Source organism: Gopherus flavomarginatus, chromosome 19 (genome assembly GCF_025201925.1).
Source record: "Gopherus flavomarginatus isolate rGopFla2 chromosome 19, rGopFla2.mat.asm, whole genome shotgun sequence".
NCBI lineage: Eukaryota > Metazoa > Chordata > Testudines > Testudinidae > Gopherus > Gopherus flavomarginatus.
Genome location: NC_066635.1, coordinates 4124851 through 4139613, shown reverse-complemented (window position 1 = coordinate 4139613; position 14763 = coordinate 4124851). Strand labels below are relative to the sequence as shown.

At 49.5% G+C, this 14763-nt stretch overlaps 1 protein-coding gene across 1 annotated transcript; it reads right to left on the bottom strand.

Moving 5' to 3' along the window:
• Positions 1 to 7886: 7886 nt before the first annotated feature.
• On the bottom strand, positions 7887 to 9927 carry LOC127037360 (C-C motif chemokine 4-like). Its single transcript, XM_050928982.1, has 3 exons — positions 9806 to 9927; positions 9535 to 9649; positions 7887 to 8409 (listed from the first exon to the last, which is right to left on the bottom strand). Exons 1-3 carry the CDS (start codon positions 9876 to 9878, stop codon positions 8328 to 8330), a joined length of 270 nt encoding a protein of 89 aa, XP_050784939.1. The 5' UTR covers positions 9879 to 9927; the 3' UTR covers positions 7887 to 8327.
• Between the last annotated feature and the right edge of the window lie 4836 nt (positions 9928 to 14763).

The following is a 14763-nucleotide window of genomic DNA, read 5'->3' as shown; positions in this document are numbered from 1 at the left end:
ATAATGGTGTGAGGTGGGGCCAGGATGGAGGCTGGGAGAGGAAAGATCTCAAAGGGGCACCAGTGTGTGGAACAGGCAGCCAGGCGGCAGCCTCGGGACCACGAGGGGCTGATGGAGACTCCTTCAGGGAGCGAGAACAGACCTGACTAGACCTGCTGGGATGAGGGTGCAGCAAAAGGAGGTGGGCACTCATGAGAAATATCCCCTCCTTTCCTCTGACTTTGTCCGTCTCTTTCCCGCCCCCCAGGTTCATCACAAAGAGGGGCCGTGAACTCTGTGCCAACCCCAGTGAATCCTGGGTTCAAGAGTACGTGACCGACTTGGAACTGAACTGAGCGGAGCAGGGGCCAGACTGGTGATGCGCCGCCCCTGGCAATGGGAGCGTAAACCCTCAAAGGCCAGGGTGACGACACAGGAACAGGAGCTGAATTTGCCCCAAACCCTGATAAAAACCAAGAATTTGTAAATATCATGTACAGCTATTTAAAATCCTGGATCGGTGCAAAACCTACTAATTATACTGTAAATTATGTTATTTATAGCAAGCTGGCTGTGAACGGTGGGAGTGAACCGCTGGGCCGGGTCTCCTCACATCACACACGCGCAGAAGATTGTTTAATATATTTGGTATATAGCCCTGGCTGTGTCTGCTGCACTGCTGAGCAGTGGCTGGAGTGGGTTTGACAGAAAATGAAACACTTCTTATAGAATAAATGTTTTTATATCAACCCCTTGGTTCTGTTTTAAGGTAATTTCTGGCACTTTTCCTGAATATCATTCATGTCACAAATCCAGCACTCACCTGTCCCTGCAAGGAAATAGCCCCCTCCAGCTGTCACATCCTCACACACAAACACACCAGTGTACATATCCCACCATCGCTGCATGCACACACACTCATACATCAGTACAGCCCAACACACACGAGTCCTGGGCTCTACAGGGGTCAGGCTGAATGACCTGTGAGGCCTTCTGGCCTTAGACTCAATGAATCTGCTTAAACTTCATCAGCTGGGTGTTGTGTTTCACAAAACAAATAACAATGGGAGGGTGTGAATCCAGGTTACACTTTTTCTGTGAAATACACACACACATATACACCAACACACTCCTCAGTGACATACCTCTACATGCCCCCCACCAGCCCTGAACAGAAATACAACTCACACACACACAGCTATTTACATCTCCCCCACTCTCCACAACCCACCATACACACACACACCCAGAGTCACACACACAACCAGCCCTGCATACACATGTTCACTCACAGAGAGGCCCTGATGGACCATGATGCACCCCACACGCACGGTTGCGCACACACATTCACTCCCAGAGACACGCCCGCATACAGATGCACCCCTCCCAGACACAGCCACTTGCATACACACACTACCTGCAGAAACACAGCTGCACTCATACACAGGTGCACGCACACTAACACTATGCAGCAAATAGGCGCTGGAATACGCCTAGTAGGTCAGGCATTAAGTCTGTCCCAGGAGCCACTGAAGGATTGTTCCCTAGATTTCATTTCCTGCAGCCTTGTCCAGTTCAGGTTTAAATGTCCCAAGGGAGGGGGCTTGGACTGCCCATGGGTCCCATCACCCCAGGGCATAGGAACAATTTGACAGGAAACAAGACAGTCCCTTGCTGGGTGGCTTTGTGTTGCACCCGGCCAAATGTACAGGCCCATTGTGAAGGGAAAGCACAGTCTATGGGGGACGGCCCTAGTCCAGAAGCAATGCCTGACTCCTGGAGAGAAGCTCCAGGGAGCCCAGAACCAGGAGGTGCCTGCCAGGGAGAATATAAATGTCAAAGTACCAAACCCAGGACAATGGGGCAAGGGGAGGGTATGACCTCTGGAGGGCAGGGCAGTGTCTCCCTGCGTGTGGGGCAGCATGCAGCGCACTGTAGGCACTGACAGGGTACGCGTGGGAATAGTGAGTGGACTAAGGCTCCATTCTGCTGTTCTGAACTCAACAGGAAATCAGTGGGAGTTGGACCCTCAAACACACAAAAGTACGGCGTTAGCCAACCTGTGTACTGCCGATCCTCTTATACAGCGCTGGAACAGGACATTGCTCAAACAAGACAGCAGGAGGTGGGAGGCACCTCACCAGTGCTTCCAGCAGTGACTACTGGGCATAAATTCGTTTGATTTGATCACTAATAGGGATGTATTATTGGGAACTGGCCTCGAGAGGACGGCAGTCAGCACTGGCCACCAACGGCTGACAGTCTTTGTCATACAGCCCATCTCGGAAACGAAGGCCCTGAACATTGAGCCCTGAAGATCACATGTGAGGTCATGGGCTGGGTGCTGCCACGTGCTCACCCACAATTAATCTGGCTGCCCCAGGTTAGCAACAACCCTGCAGAGCTTTTAGAGGCCTGGAATAAAGCCCTACAAGGTGGACATGGACACTCAGCACTACGGACCTTCACTGCCAAGCGTGTTGCTATTGTTGGACCCCTTAAAGACTTGCAAAGATCTGGGCCTCAGTTTTTCTGTGGCTCCATGGGAATAATAGCCCTGCCCTGCCTCATGGGGGCGTTGGGAGGAGGAATACAGGAAAGGCTGTGCAGTGCTCCGATATGGTGGGATTAGGGACTGAAGGGAGAGATGGTGGAAAGGGTCACATTTTAGCTCAAACTCAAAGGCTCGTAGCAAAAAATTTGGCTTTTACAAAAAATATATTTTAAAACACAAAGCTCAGAGATCAGGGGAGATCAGGGTCCTGCTTCAGCACTTTATGCCCATGGCCACCCTCCCTCAGCCACCCGCCTCCAGATGGGCAGGGCTGAAATGTGTCTGGGATAACAGGAATTGGGCGCCCCAAGCAGGGGAGGGCAGAGTGGCGAGTGTGAATGCCACAGCCGGGGGCTGGTTCTGGTAAGGTGCTGGGAGTGGAACCAGGGAGCTGAGCAGGACTGGATCTGAGGTCATGGGGCTGTGTGCGTATGTACCACCCTCTGAGCTGGCACAAGGAGGAAGCCGCTTCCCGAGTGCAAGTTTCAACACGGCTGGATAATGTTAAAGTCACCACAGTCATGTATCTGAGGAAGTGGGTATTCACCCACGAAAGCTCATGCCCCAAAACGTCTGTTAGTCTATAAGGTGCCACAGGATTCTTTGCTGCTTTCACAGAGTGACTGAGAGCTTCCTCCTGAGCTCAGACTTGGCCTCTGAATCCAGGGCCCTCTTATCAGTGGAGAGCTCCTGGGCCCTGGAGGCTGGTTAATCCTTGAGAATGAAGGAAATCACACCTGGGGACTGGGGGAGAGGGTCACAGAAGCAGAGACGGGTAGGACTGGAAGGGCCCTGGAGAGGTCATCTAGACCAGTCCTCTGCATTGAGGTAGGACTAAGTATTATTTTAGATCATCCCTGACAGGTGTTGGTCTAACCTGCTCCTAAAAATCTCCAGTGACGGAGGTTGCACAACCTCCCTAGGCAAAGCGCTTACTTACCCTGCCAGCAAGTTTTTCCTAGTGTCCAACCTAAATCTCCCTTGCTGCAATTTAAGCCCATTGCTTTTTGTCCTATCCTCAGAGGTTAAAAAGAACAATTTATCACCCTCCTCCTTATAACAGCCTTTTATGTACATTTATGTCCCCTCTCAGCCTTCTCTTCTCCAACCCAATTTTTTCAGTCTTTTCTCACAGCTCACGTTTTCTAGCCCTTCCAACATTTTTGTTGCTCTCCTCTGGATTTTCTCCAATTTCTCCACATCTTTCCTTGCTAGATCCCTGGCAGGCAGAGCCGAACGGGGACCCTTGCAGACCCTAAGTCCTGACTCCCCTCGCCTGGAACCAGTCGCACCCTCCCACCTGCCCCCACTGCCCCAACAACAGGGCCGGCTGGCCAGGGTACCCACTGCAGAGCAGGAGCCTCCCACTGACTAGCAGCTGTGGGGAGTCTTGCTAGAGAAGGGGAGGAGGTGACAGAATGAGGCGCAGAGCCGGGAACTAACCTCATCTGCACCCCGCTCTGCCATGCAGCATGCCGAGGAGGACCGCACTTACGTCGTTGCCCTAGAGTTAATGGCCAGAACAGTTCGAGTCCACGTTGCATTTCACGCTGGCTGGAACAAATTGTCATCAGCATGTCACTACAGGACGTCCAATGGCTAGGCGGGGTCAGCCTCTCCCCAGGTCTCAGGGGACGCTGCAGGGTGGAAATACACGAGTTTCCACTGTTATGAACTGAGCTCATGAGGACAAAGCCAGCCTGGAGCCCCAGGGCTCTGCGATCAAATATCCCCACAAGTTACAATGTGTTCCACTCTTTTGATGGAAAAATAACCTTTTCAACTAAACAGACATTCATCAAAAAAATCAATTTTCACTGAGAATTTTTGGGGGCTTGCAGATAAACCAAAAAACCCCAAATGTGGCAACAGAAGTCTGACCTCTTCGCAGTTTTCAGGGTTTCAATTTTTTTGATCAAATCCCGGTCATTTTCATGGAGATGGGGGTGGGGAGTGGGGAGAGGAGCCATTTCCTGCCATTTTTCCTGGTGGTGGAGGGGAAATGTCATTTCCTGCCCAGCCCTAGTGAGTGAGCACCCCGGTGTGAGCCACACCCGCCAAAATCAGACTCATCAGGGGCTCAGCCCTGCACCATCATAGACCAGGGTTCCCAAACTTCATTGCTTTGTGACACCATGCTGATAACTAAAATTACTACATGACCCTGGGACGGGGGACCAAAGCCTGAGCCCACCCAAGCCCCACTGCCCCAGGCTGGGGGCCTGTAACCTGAGTCCTGCCACTCAAGGCCGAAGCCCTCAGGCTTCAGATTTGACCCTGGGCCCCAGCAAGTCTAACGCCAGCCCTGACAACCCCATTAACACGGTCACACTCCACAGTTTGAGAACCGCTGTCATAGACAATGGCAGAACGCCCTGCTGCAGGGCGGCCTGCCCTTTGGGGTGTGTCTACACAGGGAGCAGTGATTCTCTGAGCTAAGCCCACCTCCATCCCTTGGCTCTAGAGCCTGGGGTTCCAGCTCCAGCACCAGCTGTAGCATCTACACTAGCCCGAGCCCAAGCCTGTTGACCCAGCTCTGAGATTCGCTGTGTAGACGTATCCTTAAAAGGGTCAAGATGCCTAGGGCTGTCTCGTTCAATCAGCTGTGCCTGCGCCGGTATTAGCGGCCTCACAGCATAAAGGGGCTAGACTAATTGGAGTCAGGTGAGAGCCTGGAACCCCTGGGCAAAGAGCTCCGTCTGGGGAGGAACCACAGAGAGCAAATTGGGTTCCTGGGGCAGGTTGCGAAGGAGGATCTGGATGGACTCCAGGGAAGCAACCAGGAGCCAGGGCTTTGTCCTAAAGGTAGCCCAGAAGGGCCTGGCAGCTGAGCCTGGACGGGCACCTAACGGGGAGAGAAGAAACTTTTGTTTCTTTGGACTGTTTTCACCCTGGAGGGGGTTACGTTTCAGCCAGTGACTTGGCGAGAGCCCTGAGCCACGTGAATGGCTGGGAGAGACAGAAAATTCCAGTGAGGAGAAATGAAGCCACCTGCAGTGCTGTTCCTGGCCAGCAGCAGGCGCTAGGGGCAGGTACCGCTGCAACACCCCCGTTGACACATTCATATAGGATCAGGCCTTGTTTGACCTTTCATCAGACAATAAGCCTGCGTGTCGCTCAGATGTCAACCTTTCTACCCGAACCCCAGAAATAAAACGAACCCCCTGTTATCTTGAACAGTGACCTTTGCCTTCTGTCAAACTAAGATCTTACTGAAATACACCAGGCCTAATTCAGCTTTCATTTCCACAGGTACAAATCCAGCGTAACTCCAGCGAGGTCAGTGGAGTTACTCCAAATTTACACTAGTGTGAGTGACAGTAGAATCTGGTCTGTTTTGCCTCATGTGGTTCTTTCACTCGATTCAGGTTATCCTCTTGGGAACAGTTGCTTTTCACGGAGCTCTGTTTTTGAATGGCTTTACAGGAGTCATTTCTGCTGCTGGGATGCAAGACATTTCTTAGTAGTAGTAAAAATCTCGTCTGTATATTATTTCATCCGTGAACTTTAGGCAATGAGGGGTTTGTAGAGGTTTGGAGGAAGCGGATGTGGATTCAGGGTGGAGAGAGAAAGCGATGGAGTAATTGGAGGTGAGTGTGGAGTAAGCCCCTTCTTCAAGAAGCATGGTGAGGTCATGGTCGCATGAGTACAGGGTGGAATAAATCAGTAAATGGAGTGTCACTCTGGATTAAGAGTGGAGTCAAAGCAAATGCAATCAGTGTGTCAGTGCAAGGGTGAGTCAGTGAAGGGTGAGTATTAGATAAGTATGTGCTGGGAGTTGTTAGTGTGTGTTGCTCTCGGGTGCTGATGTAATTTTATCACTTTCAAAGCATTTTACAAGGGTGGGCATCATCACCCCCATTTTACAGATAGGGAAACCGAGGCAGAAAGCAGGGAAGTGACATGCCCAAGAAGACAACAAGGAGTCCAGTGACACCTTAAAGACTAACATTTATTTGGATATAAGCTTTCCTGGGTAAAAAGCCCACTTCTTCAGATGCATGGAGTGAAAGTTACAGCTGCAGGCATTATATAACGACACACAAAGAGAAGGGAGTTACCTCACAAGTGAAGAACCAGTGCTGACAGGGCCAATTCGATCAGGGTGGATGTGGTCCACTCCCAATAACTGAGGAGAAGGTGTCAATTCCAGGAGACGCAAAGCTGCTTTTGTAGTGAGGCACCCACTCCCAGTCCCTATTCAAGCCCAAATTATTGGTGTTAAATTTGAAAATGAATTGTAGTTCTGCAGTTTCTCTTTGAAGTCTGTTTTTGAAGTATGGCTACTTTTCACTCTGTTACAGAATGTCCAGGGAGACTGAAGTATTCTCCTGCTGGCTTTTGTATGTTACCATTCCTGATGTCCAATTTGTGTCCATTTATTCTTGATACCATGCCCAAGATAAACTGGTCAGAAATAGAGCCAAGGTTGCCTGCCTCCAGCATCCGTCCCCCATCCCTGACAATTCTCCTTCATCTCAGCTGCTCTGCAGGAGAGGATGAGCTGTGTCTCTACGGCTGGGTGTGCGCAGCAGCGAGGGACCTCAAGGGAGGGATGAGCTGTGTCCGGAGCATTAAGGAGCATGCAGCGCTGAGTGGATCCAGGCAGCGTGGATACATGCGTACACGTGCTGGCTCTGTGCCAGGAAACAACAGGCCACAGCTGATAGAAGTGGCAAGTCGAACAACAAGCCTCCTTCTCCAGGGCATTTAAACAAACCGGCTCCTAGCCAGCTGCAGGGCTCTGCTGAGAGCACTCAGGGCAAGGGACAGTGTCTCTACAGGAAAGGGAAATACTCACTTCAGAGCCTTGGGGCAGAGGCTGTGTCTCCACTGGGCAGGCAGAGTAACTCCCCTGCTCCCAGGGAGATTCCCTACACACACACACACACACGCACACACACACACAGGTCTTCCCCAACTCCAGACTCCTCTCCTGCCCCCCCACCCTGCTCTCCTCCCCTCACCCAGCTGAGCTCATCCCCTCATTGCCCTCATTGCAATTTCTGCAAACCTGGTGCTGTCCTCAGCTCAGGGGAAGAGATTTAACCCTTCGTCCTCCCACTTTAAGGAGGTAACTATTCTTGCAGCTGGCTGCATGTACTGTAGACGGGGCACGCGGGGTGGATGTGTGTGATGTATGGATCTGAGCTGTGAACTGCAAATGGGGCCAAATTTTCCCCAGACTCTGGTGGTGCTGAGCTGGTAGGGTTTGTTCCAGATCCACTCCTAGTGAGACAGGCAGGCACAGTGGTCAGATGATGTTTCTGGGCCTGGAGATCCTTCCAGTCAGGAATTACATTCAGGTAAAAAACAGGGTGTTTTTCTACAAAACATTTTATTTTCCAGAATCATCACTTTACCCAATCCCTAGTCATAGCCTAATATTACAGCACAAAGAACTCAACATATTTGGGGTGTTTTTGTGCCAGTCACTGCGATGCACAGGGAGTCATGTGACCCACCTGCACACATGCCATAAATAATATAATTAGCAATACAAAAAATAGGGTCCCAACTGCATGTCTTAAAGAGCGTCACATAATATGTTAAAAGTCCAGCGTTTGTCAGTTCTTTGAAAAGTGGGTTGGTAGCAGCATCCTGGCTTGTGTCAGCAGAAGTGAGGTGAGGTCCTTCTGGTGCCCTTTGAACTCTGTTCTTAGATAGCCAGTGCTTGGGCTCAGGAATTGCCTGTTTGTCTCATGTGACAGCACCTGGCACAATGGGGCTGCAAGGTGCTACTGTAATACACATAATAAATAGAAATAATTCTCCGTCTCCCACTCCGCTCAGTTCAGCTCCAGGTGGTCACATAGGCTTGGACCCAGGAGTTGCTGGGGTTGGCACAGACGGCCCGGCCTTTCTTCGTAATAAACCTGTGGGACAGGAAGGAGACGGATTAGAGTGAGAGAAACGTTGTGTCTCTCCCGCACCGTCCTGGGGCGCCCCACCTCCAGATCCCACTACAGCCAGTCAGTTCTGCCCTGTCCCTGAAGGATCCTCCACCAGAACCTGATGCTGGTCTGGGCCACCTGGCCTATCCCTCCTCCCATTTGGCTGCCTGATCTACATATTAAAGCCTTCCTGTGGTCTGCCTTCCCCCAGGCGCACTTCCTGCCCTTCCTCCACACTCCATTGTCCCCATGGGTGAGTAGGTCCCATCCCCGGACCCTAGAGGAGCTATGGGGGAATGCCTGCTGGTGGCTTCTTCTCCAGACTGTGAATACTTGGGCTCTCAGAGTCTGTGCTGGTGCAGTGGGCTCTCTAGTCACCGACCTCAGGCCTTTGACACCTGGATTTGCCTCATGCTAGGAACCAGAAGCAGCAGCCAGACACCAAGGGTACGTCCACATTGGAATAAAAGAGTCAGCTGACCCGGGCTCAGGTTGTGGGGCTAAACATTGCAGTGTAGACATTCGGGCTTGGGCCCGAGCCCAGGCTCGGGGATCCTCCCACCTCGCAGAATCCCTGAGCTGGGACTCTACCCCGAGCCCAAACGTCTGCACCACAATTTGACAGCCCCACAGCTGAGCCCCGCAGCTGCTGTTTCATTGTAGACGTCTAGCAGGGTTCTCAGACTTCATTGCACTGTGACCCCCCTCTGACAACAAACATTACTACACAGCCCCAGGGGGACCAAAGCCTGAGCCCGCCCTTGTCCCGCCAAAGCCCGAGCCCCACTGCCCTGGATGGGGCTTCAGCCTGAGGCAGGGGGCCTGTATCCTGAGCCCTGCCACCCAGGGCTGAAGCCCTTGGACTTCAGTCCTGGGTGGTGAGGCTCAGGCTATGGCCCCAGACCCCAGCAAGTCTAACCCACCCCATTAAAACAGGATCACAACCCACTTTGGGGTCCTGACACACAGTTTGAGAACCGCGGACATAGAGCAAACTATTCCATTGCAGAGCAAGAATGCAATGTAATGCTTGCAACACCAGCATGCACTGGAATGGAAGCTGTCTCTGCTCACTGCCTGGCTCCAGCATCGGGAGTTTGCACTTACACTACAGCGGGTAAGGAGCACTTGCTGCTGGTGTCATAGTAATCCACTACCATGCTGCGTGGGATCTGGCGGGCTGTGTGGGAGAAGCAGCAGGAGATGGGCATGTCCGGTCCCACTGAAAGATGGAAACAGACAGCGTGAGTGTGCCTGGAATTCCATGCAAGGGAAAATAACACACGTTATCAGGGGAAGGGTTCCCCCCTCATTCCAAAGGGCAATAAATAGGTTTTCTTCGGAAATGGACAATTTCAGAGAGAGACGCTGGACTCACCTGGGGCAGAGGAGGCCAGGGAGCAGAAGGCAGCAATGAGGAGAACGGCGAGGGCAGCAACGGAGACCTTCATGTTGCTGTGCAGAGAGGATGAGCAGAACTGGACCAGGGACTGCTGCACGCACCAGCTGGGACACTGAGCAGCTAGAGTCTCCTCTCCTTTTATAGGGAATTCCAGAGGCAGAGAGACAAAGGGGAGCAGAGTGGAATTTCCAGACCGGATGTCACAGCATGAGCAGAGCAGATGGGAGCCAACGCTCAGGAATTAATAAAAAGTGAAGGGCTGAGCATGCCAAGCTCTTACTCAGCACGTTTATTTCATACCATCAGGCTGCAAGGAAAACAGAACGGTGCCTGTAAGTCACATGGCGCTCGGGGGGAGGTGGGGGCTCGGGGAGATTTATCCATTGGAACAAAGAGATGGACTTGTCCCTCCTCGTGCAAGTTGTGCAAGTCTGGAAAAACAGGAGGCATCTGGGACATACTGCTTCTCTCGGGAGCCAGGCTTTCATATGAATAAGAGGTTAAGAGTGAGTGCGGGAAGAGGTGCCGTCGGAGCTACCAGACCTGTGGTGCACCATCTGCAGATCCCTCTGCCCTAGGACAATCCTGCCAGAGCTGCCTGAACACAGTCGTGAATGGGGTTTTATTCTTCATCAGACACTCAATGGCTTTGCTTCGATTCAGTGCCTTTAGTCACTGGAGTCATGCAAGCAGAATTTTGTCCTGGTTGGAAGATCGGGGTGTTGGCAGGTAACATCAGACGTTAATCCACCAGGGAGTGTGTGTTACAGGTCCCTGTCTGCCAGTCTGCAGAGGATAGGAGTTGTGACACACAACACACACAAACACCATTACCGTGTGCAGGGTTGTTAACTCAAGCTGTTGAAGAATGTGCTTTTAGCTCTGGCGGTCCCCAGGTCAGCCCTCGCTGTGTTGAAGATGGCAGCTGTCACACAGGTGAGAAAGGTTAAATGGTACCACATGTAATACCCTAGGAGGGAGAGACAGATTCACCCCCGTGCCCTTTGGCATCCATTCCAACCGGTGTTCATTCCACCCAAGAAGAAATTGGTGACATCTATGCCAGGCTTTGTGGGGCTGCAGCTGTGGCAGATGATATATTAGAAACACTGAACTATGGTCTGATCTGATAGAGCAATTCCTGTGTTCCTAATGTATCAATCAGATCTGTCCAATCTCCTGTTTTCAACAGTGGCCAGTACCAGCTGCTTCAGGAGGTGCAAGAAATCCACAGTGTAAGGTAAGGGATAATCTGCCCCCAGCTACAGACTGGTTTGTGCCTTGAAGCAGGAGGGGTTAGATCCCTTCCAAACTCATGGACTCCAAGGCTAGAAGGGGCCATTGTGATCATCTAGTCTGACCTCCTGTATGGCACAGGCCAGAGACCTGCCCCTAAATAATTCTTGGAGCAGAGCTTAGAGAAAATCATCCCATCTCAATTTTAAAATTGTCAGTGACAGAGAATGCACCATGACCCTTGGTCAATTGTTCTAAGGATTAATTCCTCTCATCATTAAAAATTTACACCTTATTTCCAGTTGGAATATGTCTAGCTTCAACTTCCAGCCATTGGACGGTGTTAGACGTCTCTCTGCTGGATAGAAGAGCCCATTATTAAATACTGGTTCCCCAAGTAGGTGCTTGGAGACTGTGATCAGGTCACCCCTTAACCTGCTCTTTTTGTTAAAGTGAAGAGGTTGAATTCCTTGAGTCTCTCACTACAAGGCAGGTTTTCTAATCCTTTAATCATTCTCATGGCTCTTCTCTGAACCCTCTCCAATTTATCAGCATCCTTCTTGAATTGTGGGCACCAGAACCGGACACACTGTAAGAAGGCCCTGCATTCTGTGTTCTTAGATGTGCACATTTACATTTGCCATATCAAAACACACGTTGTTTGCTTGTGCCCAGCTTAGCAAGCGATCCAGGTCACTCTGAATCAGTGGAACTGTCTTCATTATTTACCCCTCTTCCAACTTTTGTGTCATCTGCAAACTTTCAGTGATGATTTTATGTTTTCCTTCATGTCACTGATAAAAATGTTAAGTAGCACAGGGCCAAGAACTGATCCCTGCGGGGCCCCACTGGAAACAGGCCTGTTTGACCGTTTCATTTTGAGCCCCATCAGTTAGCCAGATTTTATTCCATTTATTGTGTGCCATGTTAATTTTATATTCTAATTTTTTGATCAAAATGCCATGTGGTACCAAGTCAAATGCCTTGCAGAAGTCTAAGTATATTATGTCATTTTATCTACCAAACTTCTAATCGCATCAAAAAAAAATCCCAAATTAGTTCAACAGCCTCTATTTTCCATAAATCCATGTTGATTTGCATTACTTACATCAGCCTCCTTTAGTTCTTTATTAACAGAGTCCTATATCAGTCACTCCGTTATCTTGCTCGGGATCAATGTCAGGTCTATAATTAACCAAGTCATTCTGTTTAAAGAGGAGTTGGAACAATTTGTATAGTGGGGTTGCTGAGAGCCATTGAACCAAGCTGTATATCCTGTATATAATGCATCACATGCATCCAACGAAGTGGGTATTCACCCACGAAAGCTCATGCTCCAAAACGTCTGTTAGTCTATAAGGTGCCACAGGACTCTTTGCTGTATATAATGGAAACCACCCCCGGTACTCTGAGTTCCTGCACCTGTGCCGGTTTACGCTTTTTAAAAATTGGTACAACATTACCTTTCTTCCAGTCTTCTGGACCTTCCTCAGTGCTCCAAGACTTACTGAAAATCAATATTAACAGTACAGTGAGCTCCTCGGCCAGCTCTTTTACAACTCTTGAATGAAAGTTATCTGGATCTGCTGATTTAAAAATGTATGACTTTTGTTTGTTTGTTTCCTATTTATAACTTCAGACCTTGGTGTTTGGCATCACGTTCCTTGCTTGTAGCTGCAATCTACAAGCCATACTCCAAGGAGCTGGAGGGAAAGGGATCAAGGTCAGTCTGGACAAAGACAATGTTAGATCAATCAAAACAAAAGATTTTGGTCACGCCCCCTCGGCTGACAATATAAAGCTCAAGCCTGCAAAAGGCGCAGCAGTTGCTGAAATGAGGTCACTGGAGAATGATGCAAAAAGAACAGGAGTACTTGTGGCACCTTAGAGACTAACAAATTTATTTGAGCACGAGCTTTCGTGGGCTAAAACCCACTTCATGGGATGCTGAGCTGGAGAAGTCATCAGGATGGGGATTTCCCTTGCCAGGTTTATCCCAGATGTCTTGCATGACTAGAAGAAGTCTTGGCATGACTAGAAGATCACCTAAAGAAAGACTCAATGTTCCACTGGGATGCTCAGTGAGATTCTGTCTTCACCAGTGTGAACCATCTCGTCTCCAGTGGAAGCTCGTTTGCAAACTATGGTATAAATGAAGAAGTGGATGCATCTAAATGAGGACTTGGGGATTCCATACATCCAAGGAAATAAATTTTGCACAGCTCAAAAAGGAGAGCTCTGCCCATTGTCCGGCTATGGGTTACGCTTACCGCCCATATGTGCCTGGGAGAAACCTGACCTCTTTGCAGACAATCATAACAAAACTCCTAGCTGGAGCACCACCAAGGCTACAAAGAAAGAAGTTGTAGCTGCAGAAATTCAATACGGTGATTAAACACAGTCTAGATGACAGTTTTATTCAACAGGGACCTTATAGTGCCTTTGACCATAGCGTGTGACCCAGGGAGAAACCAGAAGATGGTGACAATCCTTACAGTATGATATCCATGTTAGCTATGTCTTAAAACTGCTTGAATAATGCAGTTCACAGAATCACAGAATATCAGGGTTGGAAGGGACCACAGGAGGTCAACCCTGAACAATCAGGTTCTGAAATATTTAGTAAAGGAGGGGGAAATGCAATCCATATTACAAATGAATTTGATCTGATTTCTTTTTCTTTCCTTTCAGAAAGGATGTGACATTATTAGTGATATTGCAGATAGTTTTGCCTAATTGTGTGTATCAATATAAAGCAGCGCGTGGAGAAATGCTTATTGTCAACTGCGGTGCAGTTCTCTTTAGAATCTGAGCATATCACCAATAAAGTTGGTACCCTTCCTGTATCCCTCTGAGGCCTGGTCTACCCTTAAAAATTAGAACAACCTAGCTACATTGCTCATGACTGTGAAAAATTTCGCACTCTGAGTGCCATAGTTAGGTCGACCTAACTCCTAGTGTAGACGCAGCTAGGTCTATAGAAAAATTCTTCCATCAACCTGTTACCGCCTCTTGGAGAGGTAAATTAACTACACTGGCAGAACAAAACCTTCAGCTGATGTAGGAAGCATCTACACTACAGTGCTCCAGACACGTAGTTGAAGCACTGCAACTGGGCCCTGGTAGTGCTTGTAGTATAGACACAGTGAGACTCAAAATCATTCTTCTAGGTGTAGCTGTTGCCTCTGGGCCCCATTGTATATCATTATTAATAATGATTCTCAGCTCTTCTATAGCACTCTTCATCAGTTGGGCTCAACGCGCTTTACAAAGGAAATAAGTATTGTTGTCTGGGGAAACTGAGGCATGGGGCGATGATGTGACTAGCTCAGGGTCACCCAGAAGGGCTGTGGACAAGCCAGGAATAGAATAATAGAACTATAAGGCTGGAAGGGTGACCTCAAGAGATCACCTAGGACTACGTATCCTGAGACCATCCCTGACATCTGTTTGTGCAACTGGTTCTTAAAAACCTCCAGTGACGGGGATTCTACGACCTCCCTTGGAATCCTGTTCCAGAGTTTAACCACTCTGAGAGTTAGAAAGGATTTTCCCCCTCCCCAATATCTAACCCAAATTTCCCTTGCTGCTGATTAAGACCATTACCTCTTGTGCTGCCTTCTGTAGACATGGAGAATAATTGATCACTGTCCTCTTTAGAACAGCCTTTAACATATCTGAAGACTGTTACCAAGTCC